Source organism: Neoarius graeffei, chromosome 3, assembly GCF_027579695.1.
Source record: "Neoarius graeffei isolate fNeoGra1 chromosome 3, fNeoGra1.pri, whole genome shotgun sequence".
NCBI classification, from domain to species: domain Eukaryota; kingdom Metazoa; phylum Chordata; class Actinopteri; order Siluriformes; family Ariidae; genus Neoarius; species Neoarius graeffei.
The window spans coordinates 11,515,670-11,542,582 of NC_083571.1; the positions used below are offsets into that span (position 1 = coordinate 11,515,670).

The 26,913-nt window shown below is 42.3% G+C and overlaps 1 protein-coding gene across 1 annotated transcript in view; it reads right to left on the reverse strand.

Moving 5' to 3' along the window:
* igf2r (insulin-like growth factor 2 receptor) overlaps positions 1–26,913 on the reverse strand; it is a 171,737-nt gene that overhangs the window by 16,516 nt on the left and 128,308 nt on the right. The window contains exons 36-42 of the mRNA XM_060916407.1: positions 20,567–20,665; positions 20,311–20,469; positions 18,037–18,235; positions 17,630–17,782; positions 6,287–6,524; positions 2,831–2,967; positions 2,627–2,744 (exon numbers count right to left, since the gene is read on the reverse strand). Coding sequence (XP_060772390.1) covers positions 2,627–2,744; positions 2,831–2,967; positions 6,287–6,524; positions 17,630–17,782; positions 18,037–18,235; positions 20,311–20,469; positions 20,567–20,665 — 1,103 coding nt within the window. The remainder of the gene's footprint in view (positions 1–2,626; positions 2,745–2,830; positions 2,968–6,286; positions 6,525–17,629; positions 17,783–18,036; positions 18,236–20,310; positions 20,470–20,566; positions 20,666–26,913) is intronic.

A 26,913-nucleotide genomic window follows, 5' to 3' on the forward strand; every position in this document is an offset into this window, starting at 1 on the left:
AATAAACCAGAGTCCCGTTTTCTACTCATGAAAAACCTCGAATAGTAGGTTATGAATTTACAGGTCAGATTTTACATAAATAACAAGATCAACTGTGAGCTACTGCTCACTTACGTATCCCCCCCCCCCGCTCTCAATTATAGAATCTCAGAATGCAAGCAACCGAAGGAATAGGACACTTATTATGAATGTTGACTTCAGCAAATAATTAATCGTGAAACGAGTACAGTGGTGCTTGAAAGTTTGTGAACCCTTTAGAATTTTCTATATTTCTGCATAAATATGACCTAAAACATCATCAGATTTTCACACAAGTCCTAAAAGTAGATAAAGAGAACCCAGTTAAACAAATGAGACAAAAATATTGTACTTGGTCATTTATTCATTGAGGAAAATGATCCAATATTACATATCTGTGAGTGGCAAAAGTATGTGAACCTCTAGGATTAGTGGTTAATTTGAAGGTGAAATTAAAGTCAGGTGTTTTCAATCAATGGGATGACAATCAGGTATGAGTGGGCACCCTGTTTTATTTAAAGAACAGGGATCTATCAAAGTCTGATCTTCACAACACATGTTTGTGGAAGTGTATCATGGCATGAACAAAAGAGATTTCTGAGGACCTCAGAAAAAGCGTTGTTGATGGTCATCAGGTTGGAAAAGGTTACAAAACCATCTCTAAAGAGTTTGGACTCTACCAATCCACAGTCAGACAGATTGTGTGCAAATGGAGGAAATTCAAGACCATTGTTACCCTCCCCAGGAGTGGTCGACCAACAAAGATCACTCCAAGAGCAAGGCGTGTAATAGTCGGCGAGGTCACAAAGGACCCCAGGGTAACTTCTAAGCAACTGAAGGCCTCTCTCACATTGGCTAATGTTAATGTTCATGAGTCCACCATCAGGAGAACACTGAACAACAATGGTGTGCATGGCAGGGTTGCAAGGAGAAAGCCACTGCTCTCCAAAAAGAACATTGCTGCTCGTCTGCAGTTTGCTAAAGATCATGTGGACAAGCCAGAAGACTATTGGAAAAATGTTTTGTGGATGGATGAGAGCAGAATAGAACTTTTTGGTTTAAATGAGAAGCGTTATGTTTAGAGAAAGGAAAACACTGCATTCCAGCATAAGAACCTTATCCCATCTGTGAAACATGGTGGTGGTAGTATCATGGTTTGGGCCTGTTTTGCTGCATCTGGGCCAGGACGGCTTGCCATCACTGATGGAACAATGAATTCTGAATTATATCAGCGGATTCTAAAGGAAAATGTCAGGACATCTGTCCATGAACTGAATCTCAAGAGAAGGTGGGCCATGCAGCAAGACAACGACCCTAAGCACACAAGTCATTCTACCAAAGAAGGGTTAAAGAAGAATAAAGTTAATGTTTTGGAATGACCAAGTCAAAGTCCTGACCTTAATCCAATCGAAATGTTGTGGAAGGACCTGAAGCGAGCAGTTCATGTGAGGAAACCCACCAACATCCCAGAGTTGAAGCTGTTCTGTACAAAGGAATGGGCTAAAATTCCTCCAAGCCGGTGTGCAGGACTGATCAACAGTTACCGCAAACGTTTAGTTGCAGTTATTGCTGCACAAGGGGGTCACACCAGATACTGAAAGCAAAGGTTCACTTACTTTTGCCACTCACAGATATGTAATATTGGATCATTTTCCTCAATAAATAAACGACCAAGTATAATATTTTTGTCTCATTTGTTTACCTGGGTTCGCTTTATCTACTTTTAGGACTTGTGTGAAAATCTGATGATGTTTTAGGTCATATTTATGCAGAAATATAGAAAATTCTAAAGGGTTCACAAACTTTCAAGCACCACTGTAAGTAAAGAACAGTGTCTCTCCCCAGGGATTTCAAATAGCATCCTGGTAAACTGTCATTTTGAAATAGCATTTTGCTTCTTGAAATAGCGTCAAAATCCACCCTACATGTTTCGCAAATACATTCGGTCAGTAAACAGGAAGTCGATGTGCGACAGACCTGAAAACAGTACACATGGCATAGAATCCCAAGCTGAAGCTCGGTACCAAATATCAAGCAGTTGTGATTTGTAGTTGCTGAGAAAAGTGTGAGGAAAATTTTGTAAATCCACGCTAATATGCTTCGCAAATACATTCAGTTGGTGAACAGGAAGTTGATGTGTGACAGACCTGAAAACGGTATACACGGTATAGAACCCCAAGCTGAAGTTTGGTACCAAGTGCCTATGATTTGTGGTTGCTGAGAAAAAGGGTGTTTCGGACAGACGGAGATATGGCTGGACGGACAGAGGTAAACCAGTATACCTCCCCTTTTTTTGGAGCAGGGGTATAAAAAGTTGACATGTCAAAGAAAGTACCGAAACTCCCAGAGCCAAATGAGCATCTTTAACAACCCAGGTCCTTTCCCTTTCAGTGAACTGGTATTTTTGCCAAGGGGATTTTATGTGCACTTGGTTAAGGTGTCTCCTGTATCTTTGTAGCAAGGCACTGAAAATTGTAAACGCTCCAGCTAAAGTGTGGATCCCTGAAATTCTTGGTTTGTTGTAATCACTACGTTACAGAAGCAGTGAACAGAGATCAAAATATTTCTTTAATCCTTTCCATATGCTTTCCCATATAACCGGGCTCACCTTAGGAGTTTGGGATGACCCACAGTCCTTCCGCACGACAGCTGCACGATGGTTTTGGCTTGTTTTGAATTTCCACACACAGCATCCCCCATGGAGTAATTCATCTGTATCTTTCCATCTGGGGAATAAGACGATATGGTTATCATTATTATTTTTTTTTTAATTAACAGGATGGTGTCTGAGTGCACTGTAAAGTCCACTGACCAGTTAATCCCATGCGCTGAGTAAATACTCGTCCCAGGGTCTCCGTCTTTCCACTGGAGCGCTTGCGACACACAGCGGCTCCCTCTGGACAACCAGTCAGGCCTCCATGGATTTCCTGGCACAGGTTCATGTAGTAACTGCAGAAGAATGTGTGTCCAAAAGAGAGCTTAGACATGTTTTATTACTGATTAATCCAAATTCACAGGGAAATATATTACTTTGACGAAGGTCTGCATACGCAAGGTCCAAGACCTCATCTCATTATCTCTAGCCACTTTATCCTGTTCTACAGGGTCGCAGGCAAGCTGGAGCCTATCCCAGCTGACTACGGGCGAAAGGCGGGGTACACCCTGGACAAGTCGCCAGGTCATCACAGGGCTGACACATAGACACAGACAACCATTCACACTCACATTCACACCTACGGTCAATTTAGAGTCACCAGTTAACCTAACCTGCATGTCTTTGGACTGTGGGGGAAACCGGAGCACCCGGAGGAAACCCACGCGGACACGGGGAGAACATGCAAACTCCGCACAGAAAGGCCCTCGCCGGCCACAGGGCTCGAACCCAGACCTTCTTGCTGTGAGGCGACAGCGCTAACCACTACACCACCGTGCCGCGCCAAGGTCCAAGATGTTAGAAAAAAGGGGGGGGGGGGGGGGGTTCCTTTTAAACCAGCACTTGCACTTCATATCCAAAGACATCAACTGAAATACAAGTTGATGTTAGGTAATGCATTACATTACATTACATTACAGGCATTTAGCAGACGCTATTATCCAGAGCGACGTACAACATACCCAGAGCAGCCTGGGGAGCAGTTAGGGGTTAGGTGCCTTGCTCAAGGGCACTTCAGCCATTCCTGCTGGTCCAGGGAATTGAACCGGCAACCTTTTGTTCCTAAAGCTGTTTCTCTAACCATTAGGTCATGACTTCCCCGTATAAAGTACAAGATATAAGCCTGAAGTTAAATTTGACTTAAACCTACATTAGTAGAAATTGCAATCACATTTGAAAGGCATTCTTTATAATATTTATCAGAATATACAGTGCTCGGCATAAATGAGTGCACCCCCTTTGAAAAGTAACATTTTAAACAATATCTCAATGAACACAAACAATTTCCAAAATGTTGACAAGTTTAATATAACATCTGTTTAACTTATAACGTGAAAGTAAGGTTAATAATATAACTTAGATTACACATTTTTCAGTTTTACTCAAATTAGGGTGGTGCAAAAATGAGTACACCCCACAACAAAAACTACTGCATCTAGTACTTTGTATGGCCTCCATGATTTTTAATGACAGCATCCCCCTTGGTGTTTGTCCTGTTTTGTCGCATTACAAGCTGGAATTAAAATGGATTTTTGGAGGGTTAGCACCATTTGATTTATACAAGATGCCTACCACTTTAAAGGTGGAAATTGTTTTATTGTGACACAAACAATAATTAAGACGAAAAAACAGAAACCTGGAGTGTGCATAGGTATTCACCCCCTTTCATATGAAACCCCTAAATAAGAGGTGGTCCAACCAATTCACTTCATAAGTCACATAATTAGTTGATTAAGATCCACCTGTATGCAAAGTGTCACATGATCAGTCACATGATGTCTGTATAAATCAACCTGTTCTGGAAGGACCCTGATTCTGTAACACTACTAAGTAAGCAACATGAAAACCAAGGAGTTTCCAAACAGGTCAGAGACAAAGTTATGGAGAAGTATAGATCAGGGTTGGGTTATAAAAAATATCCCAAACTTTGAATATCCCACAGAGCATCATTAAATCCATTATAGCAAAATGGAAAGAATATGGCACCACTATAAACCTGACAAGAGAAGGCCCTGCCCACCAAAACTCACAGACCGGGCAAGGAGGGCATTAATCAGAGATGCAACAAAGACACCAAAGATAACACTGAAGGAGCTGCAAAGATCCACAGTGGAGATGGCAGTATCTGTCCATAGGACCACTTTAAGCCCTACACTCCACAGAGTGGGCGGGGCTTTATGGAAGAGTGGCCAGAAAAAAAAGCCATTGCTTAAGAAAACACATTTGGGGTTTGCCCAACAGCATGTGGCAGACTCCCCAAACACATGGAAGAAGATTATCTGGTCAAATGAGACTAAAATTGATCCTTTTGGCCATCACTGGAAATGCCATGTGTGGCACAAACCCAACACCCTGAGAACACCATTCCTACAGTGAAGCATGGTGGTGGCAGCATCATGCTGTGGGGATGTTTTTCATCTGCAGGAACAGGAAAGCTGGTCAGGACTGAAGGAAAGATGGATGGCACTAAATACAGGGCAATTCTGGAAGAAAACCTGTTTGAGTCGGCCAGAGGTTTGAGACTGGGACGAAGGTTCACAGTTGAGCAGGACAATGACCCTAAGCATACACTGGAGTAGTTTAAAGTGAAACATTTAAATGTCTTGGAATGGCCTAATCAAAGCCCCGACCTCAATCCAATTGAGAATCTGTGGCATAACTTGAAGATTGCTGTACACCAATGCAACCCATCTAACTTGAAGGAGTTGGAGCAGTTTTGCCTTGAGGAACGGGCAAAAATCCCAGTGGCTAGATGTGCTAAGCTAATAGAGACATACCCCAAGAGACTTGCAGCAAAAGGCAGCTCTACAAAGTATTGACTTTTTTTTGGGGGGGGGGGGGGGGTAACCTATGCACACTCCAGATTTCTGGTTTGTTTGTTTTTTTTCATCTTAATTATTGTTTGTGTCACAATAAAACAAAAAAAGTTTGCACCTTTAAAGTGGTAGGCATATTGTGTAAATCAAATGGTACCAACCCCCCAAAAATCCATTTTCATTCCAGTTTGTAATACAATGAAACAGGACAAACACCAAGGGGGATGAATATTTTTGCAAGACACTGTATCTAGTCTCATGTTATTTTTTAAAAAGCAAATTAAAAATAAGCTCTGGATAAAAACTCATCTATCTTATGTAAATAAAAAGATACAAATTTCATTGTCCAGTGGCCAAGTGTTTATGAGACACATTGCCTTGCCTTACAGTCGGGCTCCCTGTGGTGGTACACGCATGTAATTCATATGTACAGACATCATATAGTCGCAAAAGCCATCAAAAATCTGGTCAATGCTTTACCATATGCTCTTAAGTATGGACCGCTGCTATTATTATTATTATTACTACTACAAGAAACAGGAGAACTGTAATGAACACTGGACAGGCAAGAGTTATTGCATCATAAATTATAACAGCCAATCATCCATCAGTATACAAATACAAGCTAAGCAATTTGCATATTCATAAGATCTAGGGAGCATCGCAGCTTCTGTGCCGCCTTCTGTCGTCTAATAAATTTTTTTGATGGAATTGCCACTTTAAGAAATTATACTTTACTATGATGACATTATGTGTCCAACGTAACATATATATTACATATACAAAAGCATTTACTTACGCATCTCTCTTACGGCTGCTGAACTTCCATGGCTCGGTGAGAGACGAGAGGGTGCGCAGGTCGTAGGTTTGGTGGTGGCTCACCAGTTTGCACTCCATCTTTTTCGGAGGACAGACGGCATTAGTGCGCCAGTGGAAGGTGCTAGAACAAGCCTGTGTCTCGCTGAACAGCTGGGGTTTGCCGAGGCCCGCCGAGCGGTCACACATGAGCATGATTGTCGACTGCCTCTTAGCGGTCACTGAAAGATGAAGTGTTTTTTTTTAAGTTCACAAAAGATTACACAAATGCCACCACCAACAAAAACAAACATCGAACATAAAATCAATGCACTTGGACAAATCATACATGCTGTGCCTGTAACTCCGCCCCAATTTGTGATGCAAGTGGATTTTTTTTTTGTTTAACTGTTCATTCTGAACCATTTGTGAAGACCTCATTCTAACACTTTTTATACGCATGTTGTATCTCCAGCTTTACGTACCTGTAGTTTATATTAGGATTAAATATGCTGTCGGTTTTCAGTTAGCAAGTTTTGGCATCCTGGCAAAGGACACCATGCCGTACACGTCTCTATTTTATGGGCGACTTGTTTCTTGTTCATTCACCTTGCATGGCGGAGGGGCAAAGTGAGTTTTGTATTGTGCACAATTAAATGTGACAGCAATTCAAATGTTCCCTACTCCCTTCATAAGCACACTATATTTAGTATGAATCTGTAGTGGATTCTTGAAAACTGTCTGTGATGCAGCCTTTTCTGCTATTTAAAGTGACCACCCAAGTGACCCGCATCTGATAGGTCAGATCTGCAAAACGATATCCAAACCAGCCGACACGCCAAGACGTGAAATAACTCGCATCAGAAAACAAGATCAACTGTGAGCTACTGCTCACTTGCGTATCCCCCAGCTTTCGCTTATAGAATCTCAGAATGCAAACAATCAAAGGAATAGGACACTTATTATGAATGTTGACTTCAACAAATAATTAACCCTGAAACAAATAAGTGAAGAGAAGTGTTCTCCCCAGTGATTTCAAAGAGCATCCTGGTAAACTGTCATATTGAAATCGCATTTTGCTTCTTGAAATGGCGTCAAAATCCACCATATGTTTCATAACAAACATTCAGTCGGTAAACAGGAAGTTGATGTGCGACAGACCCGAAAACGGTATAGATGGTATATAACCCCAAGCTGAGCCTCGCTACCAAATATCAAGCCGTTATTTGTAGTTGCTGAGAAAAACGTAAGGAAATATTTGTAAATCCACCCTACTGTACGTTTTGTAAATACATTCAGTCGGTAAACAGAAAGTCGATATGCGACAGACCTGAAAACGGTACACACGGTATAGAACCCCAAGCTGAAGCTCAGTACCAAATATCAAGCAGTTGTGATTTGTAGTTGCTGAGAAAAGTGTGACAAAAATTTTGTAAATCCATGCTGCATGTTTCGTAAATACATTCAGTCGGTAAACAGGAAGCTGACGTGCGACAGTCCTGAAAACGGTACACATGGCATAGAATCCCAAGCTGAAGTTTGGTCCACAATGATTTGTGGTTGCTGAGAAAAAGGGTGTTTCGGATGGATGGATGTAAACCAGTATCCCTCCCCCCCCTAAAAAAAAAAAAATTGTGAGGGAAGTTGATTTCAGAAAACAAGCACACCTTGATGAAATTGCCAAAGTACAAGCTTGTTAATAATCAAGGGCGTAACTCTGGCCAAATTTTCCGAAATTAAATGAAATTTCAATCTGCGTATAACTGTCATATAACAAAGCCTTTTGCCAAGTTTGGTGAAATTCCTCCACAAGTTGTGAGAGGAGTTGATTTCAGAAGAACCCACACCCTCATGAAATTGTCAAAGTACAAGTTATTTAATCAAGGGTCAAAACTCTGGGAAAATTTTCAGGAACAAAATTAAATTGCAATCTGCGTATTACCGTCATATAACAAGGCTTTTTGCCAAGCTTCGAGAAATTCGTCCAACAATTGTGAGAGGAGTTGATGTCAGAAGGCAAACACACCTTCATGAAATTGTCAAAGTACAAGGTTGTTAATCAAGGGCTGTAACTCTGGTAAAATGTGATCAAATTGAACAAAATAATATATGTACTACCGACATATAACAATGCCTTTTACCAAGTTTCATAAAATTCCTCCAAAAATTGTAAGAGGAGTTGATTTCAGAAGTTGAGCACCCTTCTGAATGTCAGATGGACATCGCCATGACGTAATCCCCCTTCGGGCCTTTCGGGCAGCGGAGGATAAAAATGGACAAACTTGAAAAAGTTAATGCTGACACCTTTCTGTTTTCACCAGCATGAACTTTTTCAACAATGTGTGCTACAGTAGCTCTTCCGGACTGGACCATATGGGCGAGGCTTTGTGCCCCATGCGAATCAATGAGCCTTCGACACCCATGACCCTGTCACCGGTTCACTGGTTGTCCTTCCTTGGACCACTTTTGGTAGGTACTAACCACTGCATACCAGGAACAAGATGTGCCCTTTTTTTTTTTTTTTAACTACAACCCTGATTCCAAAAAAGTTGGGACAAAGTACAAATTGTAAATAAAAACGGAATGCAATGATGTGGAAGTTTCAAAATTCCATATTTTATTCAGAATAGAACGTAGATGGCATATCAAATGTTTAAACTGAGAAAATGTATAATTTAAAGAGAAAAATTAGGTGATTTTAAATTTCAAGTAACTTTACTTGTTCAAATATTAACAAAGCCTATTACAGATGGAACGAAGAGAGACTCGACACTGATTGGTTGCTAGGAAGTACTAGGTAACCAATAAGAGTCGAGCCTGATTTCATATGACGAGCAAAAAGGTTCTACAGACAGGTTTTTTTAAAAAAAAAAACCAAGGGTGCCAATAATTCTAGTGCAGGTGCAGCCGTGACCTCAGATTGGTTCTAGGCGGTTTCAGCAGTAGTCTTGAGTCGTTACTGATTGCAGATAATAACCCAAGTGTTCCAAGTTGTCATATGCAAAGTGAGCGGCGTCACTGAACGCGATAAAGTTCAGACACAAGACCTATCATGCTTTAACCCTTTGGTGACTGACCCCTTGAAAATCGTTCCTCCAGGAACGATGACGTTTCAGTTGTCAAGACAATGGAAAAACTAAAACTAAAGTTACAACGTTTATCAACAAAACAAGTTACAACAAAATCTTTCTGTTTTGTATTTTAGTTTTTCCGTTGTCTTGATAACTGAAACGTCATCGTTCCTGGAGGAACGATTTTCAAGGGGTCAGTCACCAAAGGGTTAAATATTCTGATTTATTTACAATCTACATTTAATTACATCATCGTCTCTGGAAGGTCACACACAGAACGTGCGGACATCTGCATTTTGTACTCATTGCCTACGTACAAAACGGAGTGTAGCTTATACGCAGAATTTGAACTACCAGTAACGATACTTGTTCAAATATTAACAAAGCCTATTAAAGATGGAACGAAGAGAGACTCGACACTGATTGGTTGCTAGGAAGTACTAGGTAACCAATAAGAGTCAAGCTTGATTTCATATGACGAGCAAAAAGTTGACAGACAGTTTTTTTTTTTTTAAAAACACTGAAATATTACTTTGGAACAAACAATTCTGTTTGGGTCTGAAGGGCTTAAAGAGCAACTCCAGTGAACTTCATAATCTTAAACAGCATGATGTCATCTTTTAAATTAAACTCATGCCTCATTACGAGAATACTTTGCAAAAAAAGTTGAACTTGGCCTCAGATGAACCTCAGACATGTCACCGTCCATGAGGTCTTAAAGGAACCAGGAGCTGCCCTTGTCCTCATATAAACTCCAGACTACTGAGAGATCGGGGAAAAAAAAAAAAAAAAAAAAAAATCAGATCTTGGAAACGTATAGGTTTAGACCTTAGGAGGTAGAGTGAGATTTCCTGCTTGGCTATAAATGAGAAACTGGAGAACCCTATTGCCGCTTTTCCACTACAAACGCGGCTGAGTTGGGCTGAGCCGTGCCGTGCTGAGTTGGGCTGAGTCGAGCTGAGTGGGGCTATTGAAGTTGCATTTCGACTACAACCGCGCTGAACCGTGCTGGCTGGAAGTGGGTGGACACATTGGGTGGAGTTAGCGAAAGTGGGTGGACGTCACGTGATGTCGTTAAGCAGCGCAAACAGTGACATCAGTGAGCTTTTAAGCGGTAGTCTCACGACCCGAACAATAAACATGGAGGACATGGAGTCGTTAGTGTTGCTGGTCTTGGTTCTGTGGCTTGTTGTCACCGACAACGCCAACAGATACTGGCAAGAGCGTATAGATGAGGCGAGGCGCATAAGGCTTCAGAAATTCTCGTAATTCGTAATAATTCTTCTTCCGGGTTTACGGTGTTTACAGATCCCAGCGTGCTCGCGGGGCGTGTGTGGGCATGTGAGGACACTCCTCCTCACCAGTCAGTGCACAGGGGAGTGTCTGCTCACGTCCCCAGCCTCACTCGGCTCGGTTTGGCTCGCTTCAGCCCCACTCCAAAACCGTGCGAGTTTTAGGGGCTAAGCAGGGCTGAAACGAGCCGAGTCATGCTGTTCTTTGGTAGTCGAAACGCGAGCCGTGTCGGGCTGAAGTGAGCTGAAGCGAGCTGAAAAAGGGTAGTGGAAAAGGGCCATAAGGGGATTTTTATTTTTCCTCATTTCTTCAGTCATGGTTTAATAAATAAATAAATAAATAAATAAATAGAAATAAAACCCCACCCTACTCAATATACAAGGTGTCCCAAAAGCCTGGATCCATGGGCAAGGAAGTTATTTATTTACTTAGATGACTTACCAGATAGAACATTACATCTGAGAACATTTCTTAATGTTCAGCTTGTATTCAGTGTATATCAGGCTTGTAGTACTCGAGTCCGACTTGTGCCCTAATTTTAAAGTGTGTATTCTGGACCAATTTAGTTTGTTTATTTATTTTTATATGAAACTACGTCCCTTTACACACTCATCCAGAAGGGTAATTTTGCACAAGGCCATCTGTCTACAGTAGAAAAAAAAAAAAATAACGAAACGCATCTGGTAAAATCCCAAGGGAGTCTGGAGCCAGATTTGTGACATTACCTGCGGAAGCGGCAGCAGGCTGCACGAGCTTTGCACGGTTTCAGTGCACAGCCTGTGTAGACCAAGCGCTCCCATTTCTCTCTCATTGTCCGGTCTTTTGGGAAACGATTAGTACTAATCCCATCAAGATTGGTGTTGCTACACCCTCCTACGATACATCTGTTAACCATTTTAATAATTACGTGATAACGTTGAAGAAATTTGCAGAAAACCACCAGGTTGTTTTCTCATAAACAAACCAGCGCTGACGTAGGATTCAGAAGGAGGCATCCCGCACGCAACGTCACTGCCGGGAAATCCAAATGCCAAGGTTTTTCAGAGGCGGACCAATTCGCCTCAAATGGCTTGATTTCAACTGAACTTCTCTGGTATTGCGCAAGGTAAAAAAAAATTGCACAAAATGCAAAATGTGACAGATATTTGACCAAAGTTTAATATAAAATAGGAGAATTACATTGATCTTGCTCCTGAATTTACCCGTGATGTGCACTTTGACTCGTGACTTGACTTAGACTTGAGCACAGATGACTTGGACTCGTGCATTAACTGCATTCAGACTCGAACTGGAGACAAGGACTCTGATTTTTTTTCTTTATTTTTTCCAACATGCCATAATACTTTGGCGTAAGATATTTATATCTACATTAATTTTTATACTAATTTCGTGCAAGAGAATGCACATTTCACCTGTTCATACATCATGTTCAGGAACAAACTAACTTTAACAGCGCTAAAATGCCTGGAGAGAATGCGCCTAGGACTGTCCGCTTTGCTTATTCAGACTTCTCGTGCAGTAGGAAAAAATGCACGGCTATGTGTTCCACATGTAGAAGAACTATCGACAGGGACAACTTCAAACCTCAATCGTCATTTGGCGAGACTCCACCCAGAGAAATAAGTGACATGCTATGTTCACTGCTCTGTTGATAGTGGGTGGGGCTTGCTTGCTGAGCAATGAACTAGCTAGTGTTAACCCTCTCTCATGGTATTTGCTCTGTTGATAGTGGGCGGAGCTTGATGAGCGATGAACAAGCTTTTAATCTGTAGCCTATTAACTGAAATGGGGCAGTTGAGCAGGAACGTTAGTCCAACACAGTAGCAGAGACGCTTTCACATAAAGGCAGCAACAGCTACCGTCAAATGGTCCGGGTGGAGTCTTGTTCTCGGATTCGACTCAAAATTTTCTTTAATGACTCGGACTTGAACACTGCGGACTCCAGGTTTAGTGACTCAACTGTAACACTGGCATATACACAAGGGTCACAAAGTCCAAGTCCGTTAATTTCAGCATCTCTTGCAATATCTGCATTTAAATGAAGGAATGAATAAATGCTGAGGATTCCAGACCTTCAGGACACGCTGTATAGCTTTTTGTAAGGTGTTGCACACAAGGCTGTGGGTTCTGAACGTCATGAAACAGATCTTTACATTTCAGGCATTTAGCACACGCTCTTATCCAGCGCGAAGTACAACCCCAATTCCAAAAAAGTTGGGACAAAGTACAAATCTCATCTCATTATCTCTAGCCGCTTTATCCTAGCCTGGGCCCACCCATCCTAAGTGTGATGCAACACGGGGGCCTGTTGCGAACTTAGTTTGGCAAGGCAAGCTATCTCCAGCTCTTCCAAGCTCCCGAAAAATCGGGAGCCAATCAACTTTGAGCATCTCCAACGGCCCTGGGTAGAGGCGTGTTCAAGGCAGTGGCGTAGTAGAACTGCGACCGGAAGCCATAGATTGTTTACAGAATCTATTCCGGAAGCGCTTCATTCACTAGAAACATTATGAACATGGAGCAGCGGCAAGCCTTTGACACAGCGGTAGATGCTGTATTGAAAGCATTCAACAGGAAGTTCTCATTGAAAACGGAGCAAAGAGCAGCCCTGGAGGTATTTATCTTCTTCCTGTTACTCAAGCAGTTTCCGTCGCGTCACATACGTCAGAGGAAAGAGTGATGTGATTGGTTTAAGCTTCGTCACAGCCTTTTCTGGCTTCGACCAGTAGCAAACTGAGGCATTTCAGGGAGGCGGGTCAACCACGCGCTTTGGGAAACGGTTGGGCTTAATATCTTTGCCAGACCAATGCTCGCAGAGCTTTGAAGTTGCGTTAGCCAGACTAGCTTTATCCTGTTCTACAGGGTCGCAGGCAAGCTGGAGCCTATCCCAGCTGACTACGGGCGAAAGACGGGGTACACCCTGGACAAGTCGCCAGGTCATCACAGGGCTGACACATAGACACAGACAACCATTCACACTCACATTCACACCTACGGTCAATTTAGAGTCACCAGTTAACCTAACCTGCATGTCTTTGGACTGGGGGGGAACCGGAGCACCCGGAGGAAACCCACGCGGACACGGGGAGAACATGCAAACTCCACACAGAAAGGCCCTCACCGGCCACGGGGCTCGAACCCCGGACCTTCTTGCTGTGAGGCAACAGCGCTAACCACTACACCACTGTGCCGCCCCTACAAAGTACAGATTGTAAGTAAAAATGGAATGCAATTAGGGATGTTAACCGATGACCGTTTGACCGATGGTTGACCGAATCAACGTCAACCGGTTAATTTTTTTTGGTTGTCGGTTTAAAAAAAAATCAATTGTTTTGAAGCTGCCGATTTTGGAGCGGAGAACCTGGAATTCTGTGTTGTAAACGCTTGGGGCATGCCATGCGGTGTAAGGACGACAGCTAACAAATCAGAAACACCCATTCAGTCATGTCCCACCCTCCCGCCCCAGTTGAAGACAGCTGCCCCTCGGCGAAAGAAAAGTCTCAGTGTTGGATTACATTTTACTACAGGAAAGACAGTCGCCCCTCCCTCGAAAGTAATCCACTTGATTGGTGGAGAGCAAACCAGTCGCGCTTTCCCAGACTTGCAAGCTTGGTGGAGCGACACCTTTGCATCCCCGGGACTTCTGTTCCATCAGAGAGGGTTTTCTCCGCTGCGGGCCTTGTAGTCAATTGCCTGCGTACGCGTTTGACCCCAGAGCATGTAGACATGCTTGTGTTTATGAATAAAAATTAGTGATTTTCGGAGTGGGGTATTTTGTAGACCACAGTGTTTTCTATTTCAACTTGTTTAAACCTGTTAACTTGTTAGCCTATGTATTTCCAAGAACAACTGTTTTTTGTGTGACCCTTGACAGAAGTTGACTGTATTTGTGAAAAATAAAAAAAGTATCATGCTAGACTTTTTAGCTTACAAATTACTATTCTGTTTTTTTTTTTTAATTATTCTTGGAAGACACGTCGAGTTTAGTCCTGCCTTGGCCAGTGCATTCTGAAAGTATGTTTCGGTCTGTAGCCAACAATGCATGTTATTGCAGATCATATCTCTCCACACAAACTAAAGGTGCAGATGCCGACTTTTGGAGGGAAGGGGACAGAATGAAATGACAGCGGTGTCTGGAGGGGGAGTGACAAACGCAGCTTTTATGTCTGTGAGCCAAGTCGGTGACGGCTTCAGAGCAACTTCAATACCATGCAGTAATGGCATGTTGATATTGGTAATGGCGTTATAACGATTGTAGCTAATTAATTAGATTACTCGGCGTTATAACAGCCTTTATTTTAACGCCGTTATTCCCATCACTAAATGTTATGTACTTCTTCTAGCACTTTATTTTCAACGCCATCATGGCCAACTGAAACTGTCTCTAAGCTGGAGCCATTTGTCCTCCGCTCCAATACAAACCCCTCGACATCAGTGCCGCGTTTGACAATGTTTCGCGCTGTAGAAAAGGTAATGTGAGTGGAGGGCAGCAACTGGGACTGAATGTGCGGATGCTCGCGGTTAGATTTAGAATAGATTCTAATAATTCCAATTCTAGAATTTTAAACTCATAGGTTAACCGACTTTAACCGGCTAATGAGGCTCGGTGGTCGGTCAAGATTTTTTTTTTTTAGTTTTCGCCATCCCTAAATGCAATGATGTGGAAGTTTCAAAATTCCATATTTTATTCAGAATAGAACATAGATAACATATCAAATGTTTAAACTGAGAAAATGTATCATTTAAAGAGAAAAATTAGGTGATTTTAAATTTCATGACAACAACACATCTCAAAAAAGTTGGGACAAGGCCATGTTTACCACTGCGAGACATCCCCTTTTCTCTTTACAACAGTCTGTAAACGTCTGGGGACTGAGGAGACAAGTTGCTCAAGTTTAGGGATAGGAATGTTAACCCATTCTCGTCTAATGTAGGATTCTAGTTGCTCAACTGCCTTAGGTCTTTTTTGTCGTAACTTCCGTTTTATGATGCGCCAAATGTTTTCTATGGGTGAAAGATCTGGACTGCAGGCTGGCCAGTTCAGTACCCGGACCCTTCTTCTACGCAGCCATGATGCTGTAATTGATGCAGTATGTGGTTTGGCATTGTCATGTTGGAAAATGCAAGGTCTTCCCTGAAAGAGACGTCGTCTGGATGGGAGCACATGTTGCTCTAGAACCTGGATATACCTTTCAGCACTGATGGTGTCTTTCCAGATGTGTAAGCTGCCCATGCCACACGCACTAATGCAACCCCATACCATCAGAGATGCAGGCTTCTGAACTGAGCGTCGATAACAACTTGGGTCGTCCTTCTCTTTAGTCCGAATGACACGGCGTCCCTGATTTCCATAAAGAACTTCAAATTTTGATTCGTCTGACCACAGAACCGTTTTCCACTTTGCCACAGTCCATTTTAAATGAGCCTTGGCCCAGAGAAGACGTCTGCGCTTCTGGATCATGTTTAGATACGGCTTCTTCTTTGAACTATAGAGTTTTAGCTGGCAACGGCGGATGGCACGGTGAATTGTGTTCACAGATAATGTTCTCTGGAAATATTCCTGAGCCCATTTTGTGATTTCCAATACAGAAGCATGCCTGTATGTGATGCAGTGCCGTCTAAGGGCCCGAAGATCACGGGCACCCAGTATGGTTTTCCGGCCTTGACCCTTACGCACAGATTCTTCCAGATTCTCTGAATCTTTTGATGATATTATGCACTATAGATGATGATATGCTCAAACTCTTTGCAATTTTACACTGTCGAACTCCTTTCTGATATTGCTCCACTATTTGTCGGCGCAGAATTAGGGGGATTGGTGATCCTCTTCCCATCTTTACTTCTGAGAGCCGCTGCCACTCCAAGATGCTCTTTTTATACCCAGTCATGTTAATGACCTATTGCCAATTGACCTAATGAGTTGCAATTTGGTCCTCCAGCTGTTCCTTTTTTGTACCTTTAACTTTTCCAGCCTCTTATTGCCCCTGTCCCAACTTTTTTTAGATGTTTTGCTGTCATGAAATTTCAAATGAGCCAATATTTGGCATGAAATTTCAAAATGTCTCACTTTCGACATTTGATATGTTGTCTATGTTCTATTCTGAATACAATATCAGTTTTTGAGATTTGTAAATTATTGCATTCCGTTTTTATTTACAATTTGTACTTTGTCCCAACTTTTTTGGAATCAGGGTTGTAAAAGAGATGCTCAGACCATGTCATCTAGCCATCACAATTTGGCCCTTGTCAAAGTTGCTCCTTATGCTTGCCCATTTTTCCTGCTTCCAACACATCAACTTCAAGAACTGAGTGTTCTCTCGCTCCTGAATATATCCCACCCCTTGACAGGTGCCATTATAATGAAATAATCAATCAATGTTATTCACTTCTTCACCTGTCAGTGGTCAGAATGTTATGGCTGATTGGTGTGTATTATTTTTAATAACTTATTTACAAGATCTAGGCTTAATGCTTAAATTTCCCTTTATATTACTGGTTTGTAAAGAGAGCCACATGTTGGAAATATCCCAGTGTTTTAATGTAGCTAAAATCTACATCTGCATCTGACAGACATTAGTGTAGGTCTATAATAGCTCAATGTCTAATGACCTAAGACTAATGTGTGATTTATCAAATGACAAGGTCGTTGCCCCATCAAAAGAAACACTGCTTGGTGCTGCGAGACGCTAAACATGTGCTGTTATAAACTGTCCACAGATACACAATCCACTTGCAAGCTTTGATATCAATATAAAGGTCAGAAAAATAAGATGAAGTGCCATTTTAAAAGATTTTTCTACAGGAGAAATCTTTTTAAACTATTTGGGAGTAAAACACAGGACGTGACATTTACTTGTACACACGGATCAGAAAATATACAACTCACCCCACCCTTTTTTTTTTTTTAAGAATCATCAATCATATTGAAAAGAAAAATTAAAAAAAAATATACATATATACTCATCAGTAAGCACACTATGTCTTACCATTAGAACAGAAACCCCACCGACTGTCTTTGTCGTAGTTAGATGTGGTGGCGCACCACTTCCTGCCATCAGTCCTGCCGTCTTCTGTGCACTCGGAATACGACTTTTTATTGAAGATGAATGGCAATGTGCACACAGTTCCTTCTGTAGTTACTGCAATGAGAAAGCGAGATGTCTCTAAATCTAATTCGGATAAAGAAATCGCAAACTTGACCGTAATGGTGTTTGATTTCTGTTTGAGCCAGCTGTAGTGACTGGGTTATGGATGTTTAAATTACAGTTTGATGTACACCTGAGAGTCACAGTTCTTAGTTTGGAACCAAAGAAAGAATTCTGGATATAAAATATATCACATTACTTATTGTACTGTCAAGGACATGAGAAACGTCATGTATGACGAGGCTGACCTGAAGGACAGGGGTCTCCACCTCCATACTGCATGATGACTGCCTGCTCCACTGGGCTGTAGTTTAGACTCATGGCCCGACTGTGGCCAAACGAGAACGCCGAAGTCCCGGAGACTAAACACACCGGACTGTTCTTACACACCTTGTCCGTCACGGAGCCACACACGTTCAGCTTATACTTTCCATAGGAAACAGGAACCTACACAACACAAACACAACACTCAGGAAGTACAGAATAAAAAGCATAATTAAAGAACAGGATCAACTGTGAGCTACTGCTCACTTACGTATACCCTCGCTCTCACTTGTAGAGAACCCCAAGCTGAAGTTTGGTACCAAGTCGCTATGATTTGTGGTTGCTGAGAAAAAGGGGTGTTTCGGATGGATGGAGGTAAACCAGTATAACCCCCCTCCTTCGGAGCGGAGTTATAATAACTAGAAGGGCACTCGGTAGAGTAGAATACATACCTCCACCAAGCCACATATTATCAACATCAAAATGAGACCATTTGAACCTAGGATAAATACTAAAGCTGTCCACCAAATTTCATCCAAATCCATTCACTACTTTGAGTTACGCTGGGAACAAACAAACAAAAAATCCTGGCTCCGCATACATAGCCGGATTTGCATCAAAATCTAATCAATGGTTCCTTGGCCCATGGCTCACCTTTTCTCCAAATTTCATCAAAATCCTTTCACTACTTTTTGAGCTACATTGGGAACAAACAAACGGAGGTGAAAACATAACCTGCTCCAACAAAGTCAGCAGAAGTAATCACCATTTTATAATTTGTTTTAAACCCATTGTAGTAAAAAATGGCACAGATACAGGTCTAGAAAAAAAATGATCAGAAATTTAATTTGGTGCATACTTAATAAACATTAGTGGGGAAAAAAAGGCTCCTCACTAATGAAAAGTAGACCGCCTTTCAGATTTTTCAAGTGCAGGTCATAAAAAGAATTTTCCCCGACACTCAATTATTTTTGTTTAATGGACTGAAAGCTACGGAATTCAAAAGCACAGACTTCCAATTTTATTAGTTAAAAAAGAATTATGAATTAAGGGCCACGTGGCCCTAAATTCTCCGCTATTTTTTCCTGCTTCACCATGACGCAATACAAGATACATCATCATGTATGACGTGGTGGGCTTTCCCTGTTCGCACAAGGCATTGTGGGATACAAATTTGAAACGGAAGAGAAAAATGGAGGACGCGAGTGTGCGAATGAAACATGAAAGACCGACTACAGTAATGGAAAGAAAGCGAGAAGAAAAGACGTTATGTTATATACGAAGGAAAGGAAACGCAAGACCAAACTAATAAATAATAGGTGCTCAGCGAGCACCTCGGTGTGATCAGCTGTTCGTTTAGCGACGGAATGATGGAACTGTCAGTGCACGCTCAAAGGTAAACCTGTAGATGGCAGTAATGCAACACTGTGGATGCCAGCTGCTGTAAAACCCAAAAGAAGGTGGTAAACCTGTGCATGCACACACACACGGACTTCCTCTGTCTGTTTGACTGCGCGAAGCGAGCGATTTCATGCACATTATTTGCTTTAATCCCCTCAGATTAAATAATTTCCCAGCCACAGAATGGCCTGTTTTTTTGAGATATTGCAGAAATAAACACATCACAATGACCAAACTTCAGAGGGAACCAAACTTCACCGATTTTATGAAATCAAAAGGCCGTTTAGCTTTGAGTTCCAAGTGCAATTAGTTCCAATTTTACTGAAAACGTTAGAATAAATTATAACCGTGGTTTCATCGAATCCTGCCATTTACGACTTTTCATTAAATGCATACAGAAACATCTCATCTCATTATCTCTAGCCGCTTTATCCTGTTCTACAGGGTCGCAGGCGAGCTGGAGCCTATCCCAGCTGACTCCGGGCGAAAGGCGGGGTACACCCTGGACAAGTCGCCAGGTCATCACAGGGCTGACACATAGACACACACAACCATTCACACTCGCATTCACACCTACGGTCAATTTAGAGTCACCAGTTAACCTAACCTGCATGTCTTTGGACTGTGGGGGAAACCGGAGCACCCGGAGGAAACCCACGCGGACACGGGGAGAACATGCAAACTCCGCACAGAAAGGCCTTCGCCGGCCACGGGGCTCGAACCTGGACCTTCTTGCTGTGAGGCGACAGCGCTAACCACTACACCACTGTGCCGCCCCCTTACAGGAAGATGTTTTATATAAAAATAAAATTACGAACATCAATGTTTACATGAACACCGACGACGTGGCCAGCTACCTGAACGTCTCCGGGCAGGCGTGAAAGGTCAAAGGTGTACTGCAGCTGGGAGACTTGGAGCTTACAGCCCTGAGCGCTGACCGTGTCTGGACACATCAGAGGCGTCGGCCACTCGAACACAAACATGCAGCCCAGCTGATGCATCATCTCCGGAGATCCCTGTATTCATTTAAAAAAAAAATTATTATTTTTTTTTTAAATGGAGTATTCCAGGTAACCGTCAATTGAAAATCTTATTGACATCAGGAGTTCTTACCAGGTCCGTGTCTCTCTGGCAGGTGAAGATGATTCTGGAAGTATAATTGACCGTGGGATTCGTCTTACATGGAGTTGTACTGGTAAAATCAATCTCCACCTGGTGAAGTCAGAAAATAAAATATAAGGTACGAAAAAAACCCAACAAAAACCCAAAATCAACTGCTCGCTTACGTATCCCCCCCCCGCTCTTACTTGTATCAGAACGCAAGTGATCGAAGGAATAGGACACTTATTATGAATGTTGACTTCAACAAATAATTAACCAGCAGTGTCTCTCCCCAGGGATTTCAAACAGCATCCCGGTAAACTCATTTTGAAATAGCATTTTGCTTCTTGAAATAGCGTCAAAATCCACCCTATATGTTTTGTAAATACATTCAGTCGGTAAACAGGAAGTCGATGTGGGACAGACCTGAAAAACGGTATACACGGTATAGAACCCCAAGCTGAAGTTTGGTACCAAGTAGTTATGATTGGTGGTTGCTGGGTGTTTCGGACAGACGGAGGTAAACCAGTATACCCCCCCCCCTTCGGAGCTGGGGTTTAATAAAAAAAAAAAAAAAAAAAGAACAACACAGTAAGAAAGGAGGAGGGCACTTGGAGAGCGCAGATCTCCGCCCAAGGACAATAGTAGACTCCTACGAGATGCAAATCTGCAACCGCAACCACTTTACATGTCTGGACACACAGTACTGTGCAAAAGTTTTAGGCACCCTATTATTTTTTTTTTCCATACAAACTTTGTTACAGATTTCGATTTTATGACTTCTGCATTATCGAGTCAGTACAAAAACATGTTAGAGTTCCAAACGTTCGTTTTCCAGCACAAAATTAAATGTTACAGGGAAAAAAAAAAAAAAAAAAAAAGTGCGCATCTGAGCAGCATATTACACAAGAGACCCCTTTTCAGATTAAGAAGAAACCTTTATCACATGCACACTTCAAGTGAAATTCATCGTCTGCATTTAACCCATCTGAAGCAGTGAACACACGTGCACACACCCAGAGCAGTGGGCAGCCGCACTAGAGTGCCCGGGGAGCAGTCAGGGGTTAGGTACCTTGCTCAAGGGCACCTCAGCCCAAGGCATACCTGTCAACCCTCCCGTTTTTCCCGGGAAATCCCTTATTTTGACTTATTTCCGGGGCGGCACGGTGGTGTAGTGGTTAGCGCTGTCGCCTCACAGCAAGAAGGTCCTGGGTTCGAGCCCCGGGGCCGGCGAGGGCCTTTCTGTGTGGAGTTTGCATGTTCTCCCCGTGTCCGCGTGGGTTTCCTCCGGGTGCTCCGGTTTCCCCCACAGTCCAAAGACATGCAGGTTAGGTTAACTGGTGACTCTAAATTGACCGTAGGTGTGAATGTGAGTGTGAATGGTTGTCTGTGTCTATGTGTCAGCCCTGTGATGACCTGGCGACTTGTCCAGGGTGTACCCCGCCTTTCGCCCGTAGTCAGCTGGGATAGGCTCCGGCTTGCCTGCGACCCTGTAGAAGGATAAAGCGGCTAGAGATAATGAATGAATGAATAAATGAATGACTTATTTCCCGCTGTCTTCCCGTTTTTTTATTTTCCCGAAAATATCCCGTATTTTCACATTATATAAACATCCCGTATTTTCACAATATAAAAAAGTCGGTAGGTCCAGAATTCATGACGCGCCTCTGACAGGAGTTTACAGCAGGAAGTCGGGCCATGAAGTCACGTCCCCGCCCTCTCAGGCATCAGTAATTACATAACTCCGTCCGGAGGCGAGGCTGAACAAGTGATTAGGTCCAGTGTTGCCAGATTGGGCGGTGTCCCGCTCAAGTTGGGCGGTTTCAAGTGCATTTTGAACATATTTTGGGCTGGAAAACGTCAGCAGTATCTGGCAACACTGATTCGGTCTGAGGTGAAGATGGCGATGCTAATAGCTAAGAAAAACATTAGCCTCTCTTTCTTTGATGATTTCAACAAGTGCGTGGCTGGAATGTTCCCAGACTCTTCCATCGCAAAGAAATTTTCCATGGGGAAAACGAAAGCCTCCCAAATATCAAAGGTAAGCTACACATGTTTACATTAAGTATGTCCTGGCTAAGACCTCATAAATAGTCTAGTGTAAACTAATTGGTGTATTAACTGTTTTATCCACTCATTGTCTATTTTATTTTCTATCTGAAACTTACCCATTTTAAATCACTCTTGGTTGTCTGTCTGTCTGTCTGTCTGTCTGTGTCTGTGTGTGTTCCGAGGCCATGACTATGGTAAAACCATAATAAATTGCTATGGAATTGAATTTATTTACTGACTGGTTATATACTGACCTTTCTTATTTTAACATAAGATACGTATTTTAGCCCTTAATTTGGGAAATAACTGGTACCACTGAAAGCAAATAAAAATAAATGTATAGTTTATTCACAAATGCACTCTATAAACCATAAGCATATGGAGTTTGGGTCTTGGCTATCACCAACATGCACCAGAGTACAGGAAACCACAAATACTAGATAGAAAATTGCCCCCCATTCAACTACACACCCACTTTTGGTGAAGGGTATGACTTTCCGAAATTTTCCCTTATTTTGAGTTAGAAATCTGAGAAATATCCCTTTTTTTCAAACCTCAAAGTTGACAGGTATGGCCCAAGGCTGTCCCACGTTAACCTTAACTGCATGTCTTTGGACTGTGGGGGAAACCAGAGCACCCGGAGGAAACCCACGCAGACACAGGGAGAACATGCAAACTCCGCACAGAAAGGCCCTCGCCGGCCGCTGGGTTCGAACCCGGAACCTTCTTGCTGTGAGGCAACCGTGCTAACCACTACACCACCGAAGCTCCTAGGTTTTAGGAAATTTTAAGGGCTTTCGAAACCTCTATTTTGAATAAAAATTTCATACAGAGTTTAATAAAAGATTCTCGCATACAGTACAAGAAAGTGACCCACATCATCAGAGGATGTCATTTCCATATTCAATCATTTTCCTCTAAGTATTTCTGAAAGCACATTATTAAATGGATTTTTAAGTTTGTTTCAGATAGGCGATATCGTCTGGATTCAAGAGATGCCCTTAACAGCAACGAGGAACTAAAGTACTTACAAATTTGATTGAAAAGCATCTTGGTTGAGAAAACTTCAGGTACTACATCCAACTGTGTTCATATCATCTCATTCTCATTATCTCTAGCCGCTTTATCCTGTTCTACAGGGTCGCAGGCAAGCTGGAGCCTATCCCAGCTGACTACGGGCGAAAGGCGGGGTACACCCTGGACAAGTCGCCAGGTCATCACAGGGCTGACACATAGACAGACAACCATTCACATTCACACCTACGGTCAATTTAGAGTCACCAGTTAACCTAACCTGCATGTCTTTGGACTGTGGGGGAAACCGGAGCACCCGGAGGAAACCCACATGGACACGGGGAGAACATGCAAACTCCGCACAGAAAGGCCCTCGCCGGCCACGGGGCTCGAACCCGGACCTTCTTGCTGTGAGGCGATAGCGCTAACCACTACACCACCGTGCCGCCCGTGTTCATATCAATAGTTCTAATTACAAGTCACTTGCCACGAACACGACACAAAAGTATGAGTTTCTACTTGCTCTGAAAGCAAGCTGGACACTCTTGCTTTTGTCTTAGTTATTGAAGTTGCTCTCTCTTTCATCATCATCATCTTTCCCTCTAGGCGCAATTACTTGGCCTTGGGGCGCTCCTGGCTGAAGACGTGATTCAGCAGTTGCTTGAATTTGTCTCTATCCATCATACTCCTTCTGGCCTGCTGAGCATCGATGTTAAGCAGCCTTTCCACTTTGTTCCAGATCTTTCTTGGATTACATATATCTAACATCACCTGTTTCTGGGGTTCGTTGTTTTCCAGCCAGCATACGTGAGCAATATATTTAAGGTGTTGCAAATGGCAGAAGTCTCAAATCGGGAGTGTCTTGGTTATATCCTGTCGTTGTTTCTTGGAGATCTTAAAGCTCAAGTCAACGTCACCCTCTACTTGTGTTTTTGAGTCCTTATCTTTCTCACTATCAACCTTCAGAACATTCTTGCGTTCAAAGCCTCCACAGACCAGTTTTCTAAGGAAACCATGCCAGATCACGTCCACCTTATCGAGCTCATACTCTGACATTTCCCATGCTTGGACACTATAGAGAAGGCGTGATCTTATATACGTGGTCAAGAATTTAACTCTGGTCGCCAGCTTTATGCGTTTGTCAGTTAATACACGCTTTAATTCGTTCCACTTCGGGAATGCTGCACCAATTCTTGCATGGACGGAGGATGCGGTGAGCTCAGAGTTTGTGACATTCTTTATCTTGTTTTCTCCAAGAGTAATCAAACTCTCACAGTGCTGAGCGTAAATGAGTACACCCCCTTTGAAAAGTAACATTTTAAACAATATCTCAATGAACACAAAATTTCCAAAATGTAGGCAAGACAAAGTTTAATAAAACATCTGTTTAACTTATAACATGAAAGTAAGGTTAATAATATAAATTAGATTATACATTTTTCAGTTTTAGTCAAATTAGGGTGGTGCAAAAATGAGTACACCCCACAACAAAAACTACTACATCTAGTACTTTGTATGGCCTCCATGATTTTTAATGACAGCATCAAGTCTTCTAGGCATGGAATGAACAAGTTGGCGACATTTTGCAACATCAATCTTTTTCCATTCTTCAACAATGACCTCTTTTAGTGACTGGATGCTGGATGGAGAGAGTGATGCTCAACTTGACTCTTCAGAATTCCCCATAGGTGTTCGATTGGGTTCAGATCAGGAGACATACTTGGCCACTGAATCACTTTCACCCTGTTCTTCTTCAGGAATCCAACAGCGGCCTTAGATGTGTGTTTAGTCATGTTGGAAAAGTGCACAATGACCAAGGGCACGGAGTGATGGTAGCATCTTCTCCTTCAGTATAGAGCAATACATCTGTGAATTCATGATGCCATCAATGAAATGCAGCTCCCCGACACCAGCAGCACTCATGCAGCCCCACATAAGGATGCTGCCACCACCATGTTTCACTGTAGGCACCATGCATTTTTCTTTGCGACGCCATACACTTTTGAAGCCATCAGTTCCAAAAACATTTATCTTGGTCTCATCACTCCAGAGTATAGAGTCCCAGTAGTCTTCATCTTTGTCAGCATGGGCCCTGGCAAACTCCAGGCGGGCTTTTTTGTGCCTGGGCTTTAGGAGAGGCTTCTTTCATGGACGGCATCCATGCATACCATTCCTCTGCAGTGTACGCCGTATTGTGTCACGGGAAATAGTCACCCCAGTTTGGCTTTCTACTTCTTTAGATAACTGCAGTGAATGTGCATGCTGATTTTCTTCAACCCTTCTCATCAGAAGACGCTCCTGTCGAGGTGTTAACTTCCGTGGACGACCTGGACGTCTGTGAGATGGTTGCAGTTCCAACTTTCTTACATTTTTGTACCACTTTTGCTACAGTATTTTGACTGATAAGTAAAGCTTTGCTGATCTTGTAGCCTTCACCTTTGTGGTGGAAAGAAATTATTTTCTTTGGGGAATTCTGAAGAAACAAGTTGAGCATCACTCTCCATCCAGCATCCAGTCACTAAAAGAGGTCATTGTTGAAGAATGGAAAAAGATTGATGTTGCAAAATGTCGCCAACTTGTTCATTCCATGCCTAGAAGACTTGGTGCTGTCATTAAAAATCATGGAGGCCATACAAAGTACTAGATGTAGTAGTTTTTGTTGTGGGGTGTACTCATTTTTGCACCACCCTAATTTGAGTAAAACTGAAAAATGTGTAATCTAAGTTATATTATTAACCTTACTTTCACATTATAAGTTAAACAGATGTTATATTAAACTTTGTCTGGTCAACATTTTGGAAATTGTTTGTGTTCATTGAGATATTGTTTAAAATGTTACTTTTCAAAGGGGGTGCACTCATTTACGCTGAGATATATATATATATATATATATATATATATATATATATATATATATATATATATATATATATCACATCACACACACTTTGCTGCCAGCAGATAGCCAATTGCTGCACATTTTGCAGAAATTATAGCTTTCAAGAGGTTTTCCGGTTACGCAAAGAAGCGATTTGATCCAAATGTTCCGCGGCTCACCTCTATGCTGAGAGGGACTTGGCAAAAAATCGAACCCAACCCCCTCCCCACCCCAAATTTCTCCTTGGATTTGGATTCACAACAACGACCCATTTGGCTAACAAAAATGTGGAAATCTGCGGATCCACAGAAAATTGTCATCCTTGTAAAAAAGAAAACATAATGAAGGCTACTGGGTTTTGGTGCAAAATTAAGAAGCGAATGCGACAATCAAAGTGTCCAGAAGAACTGTGGCA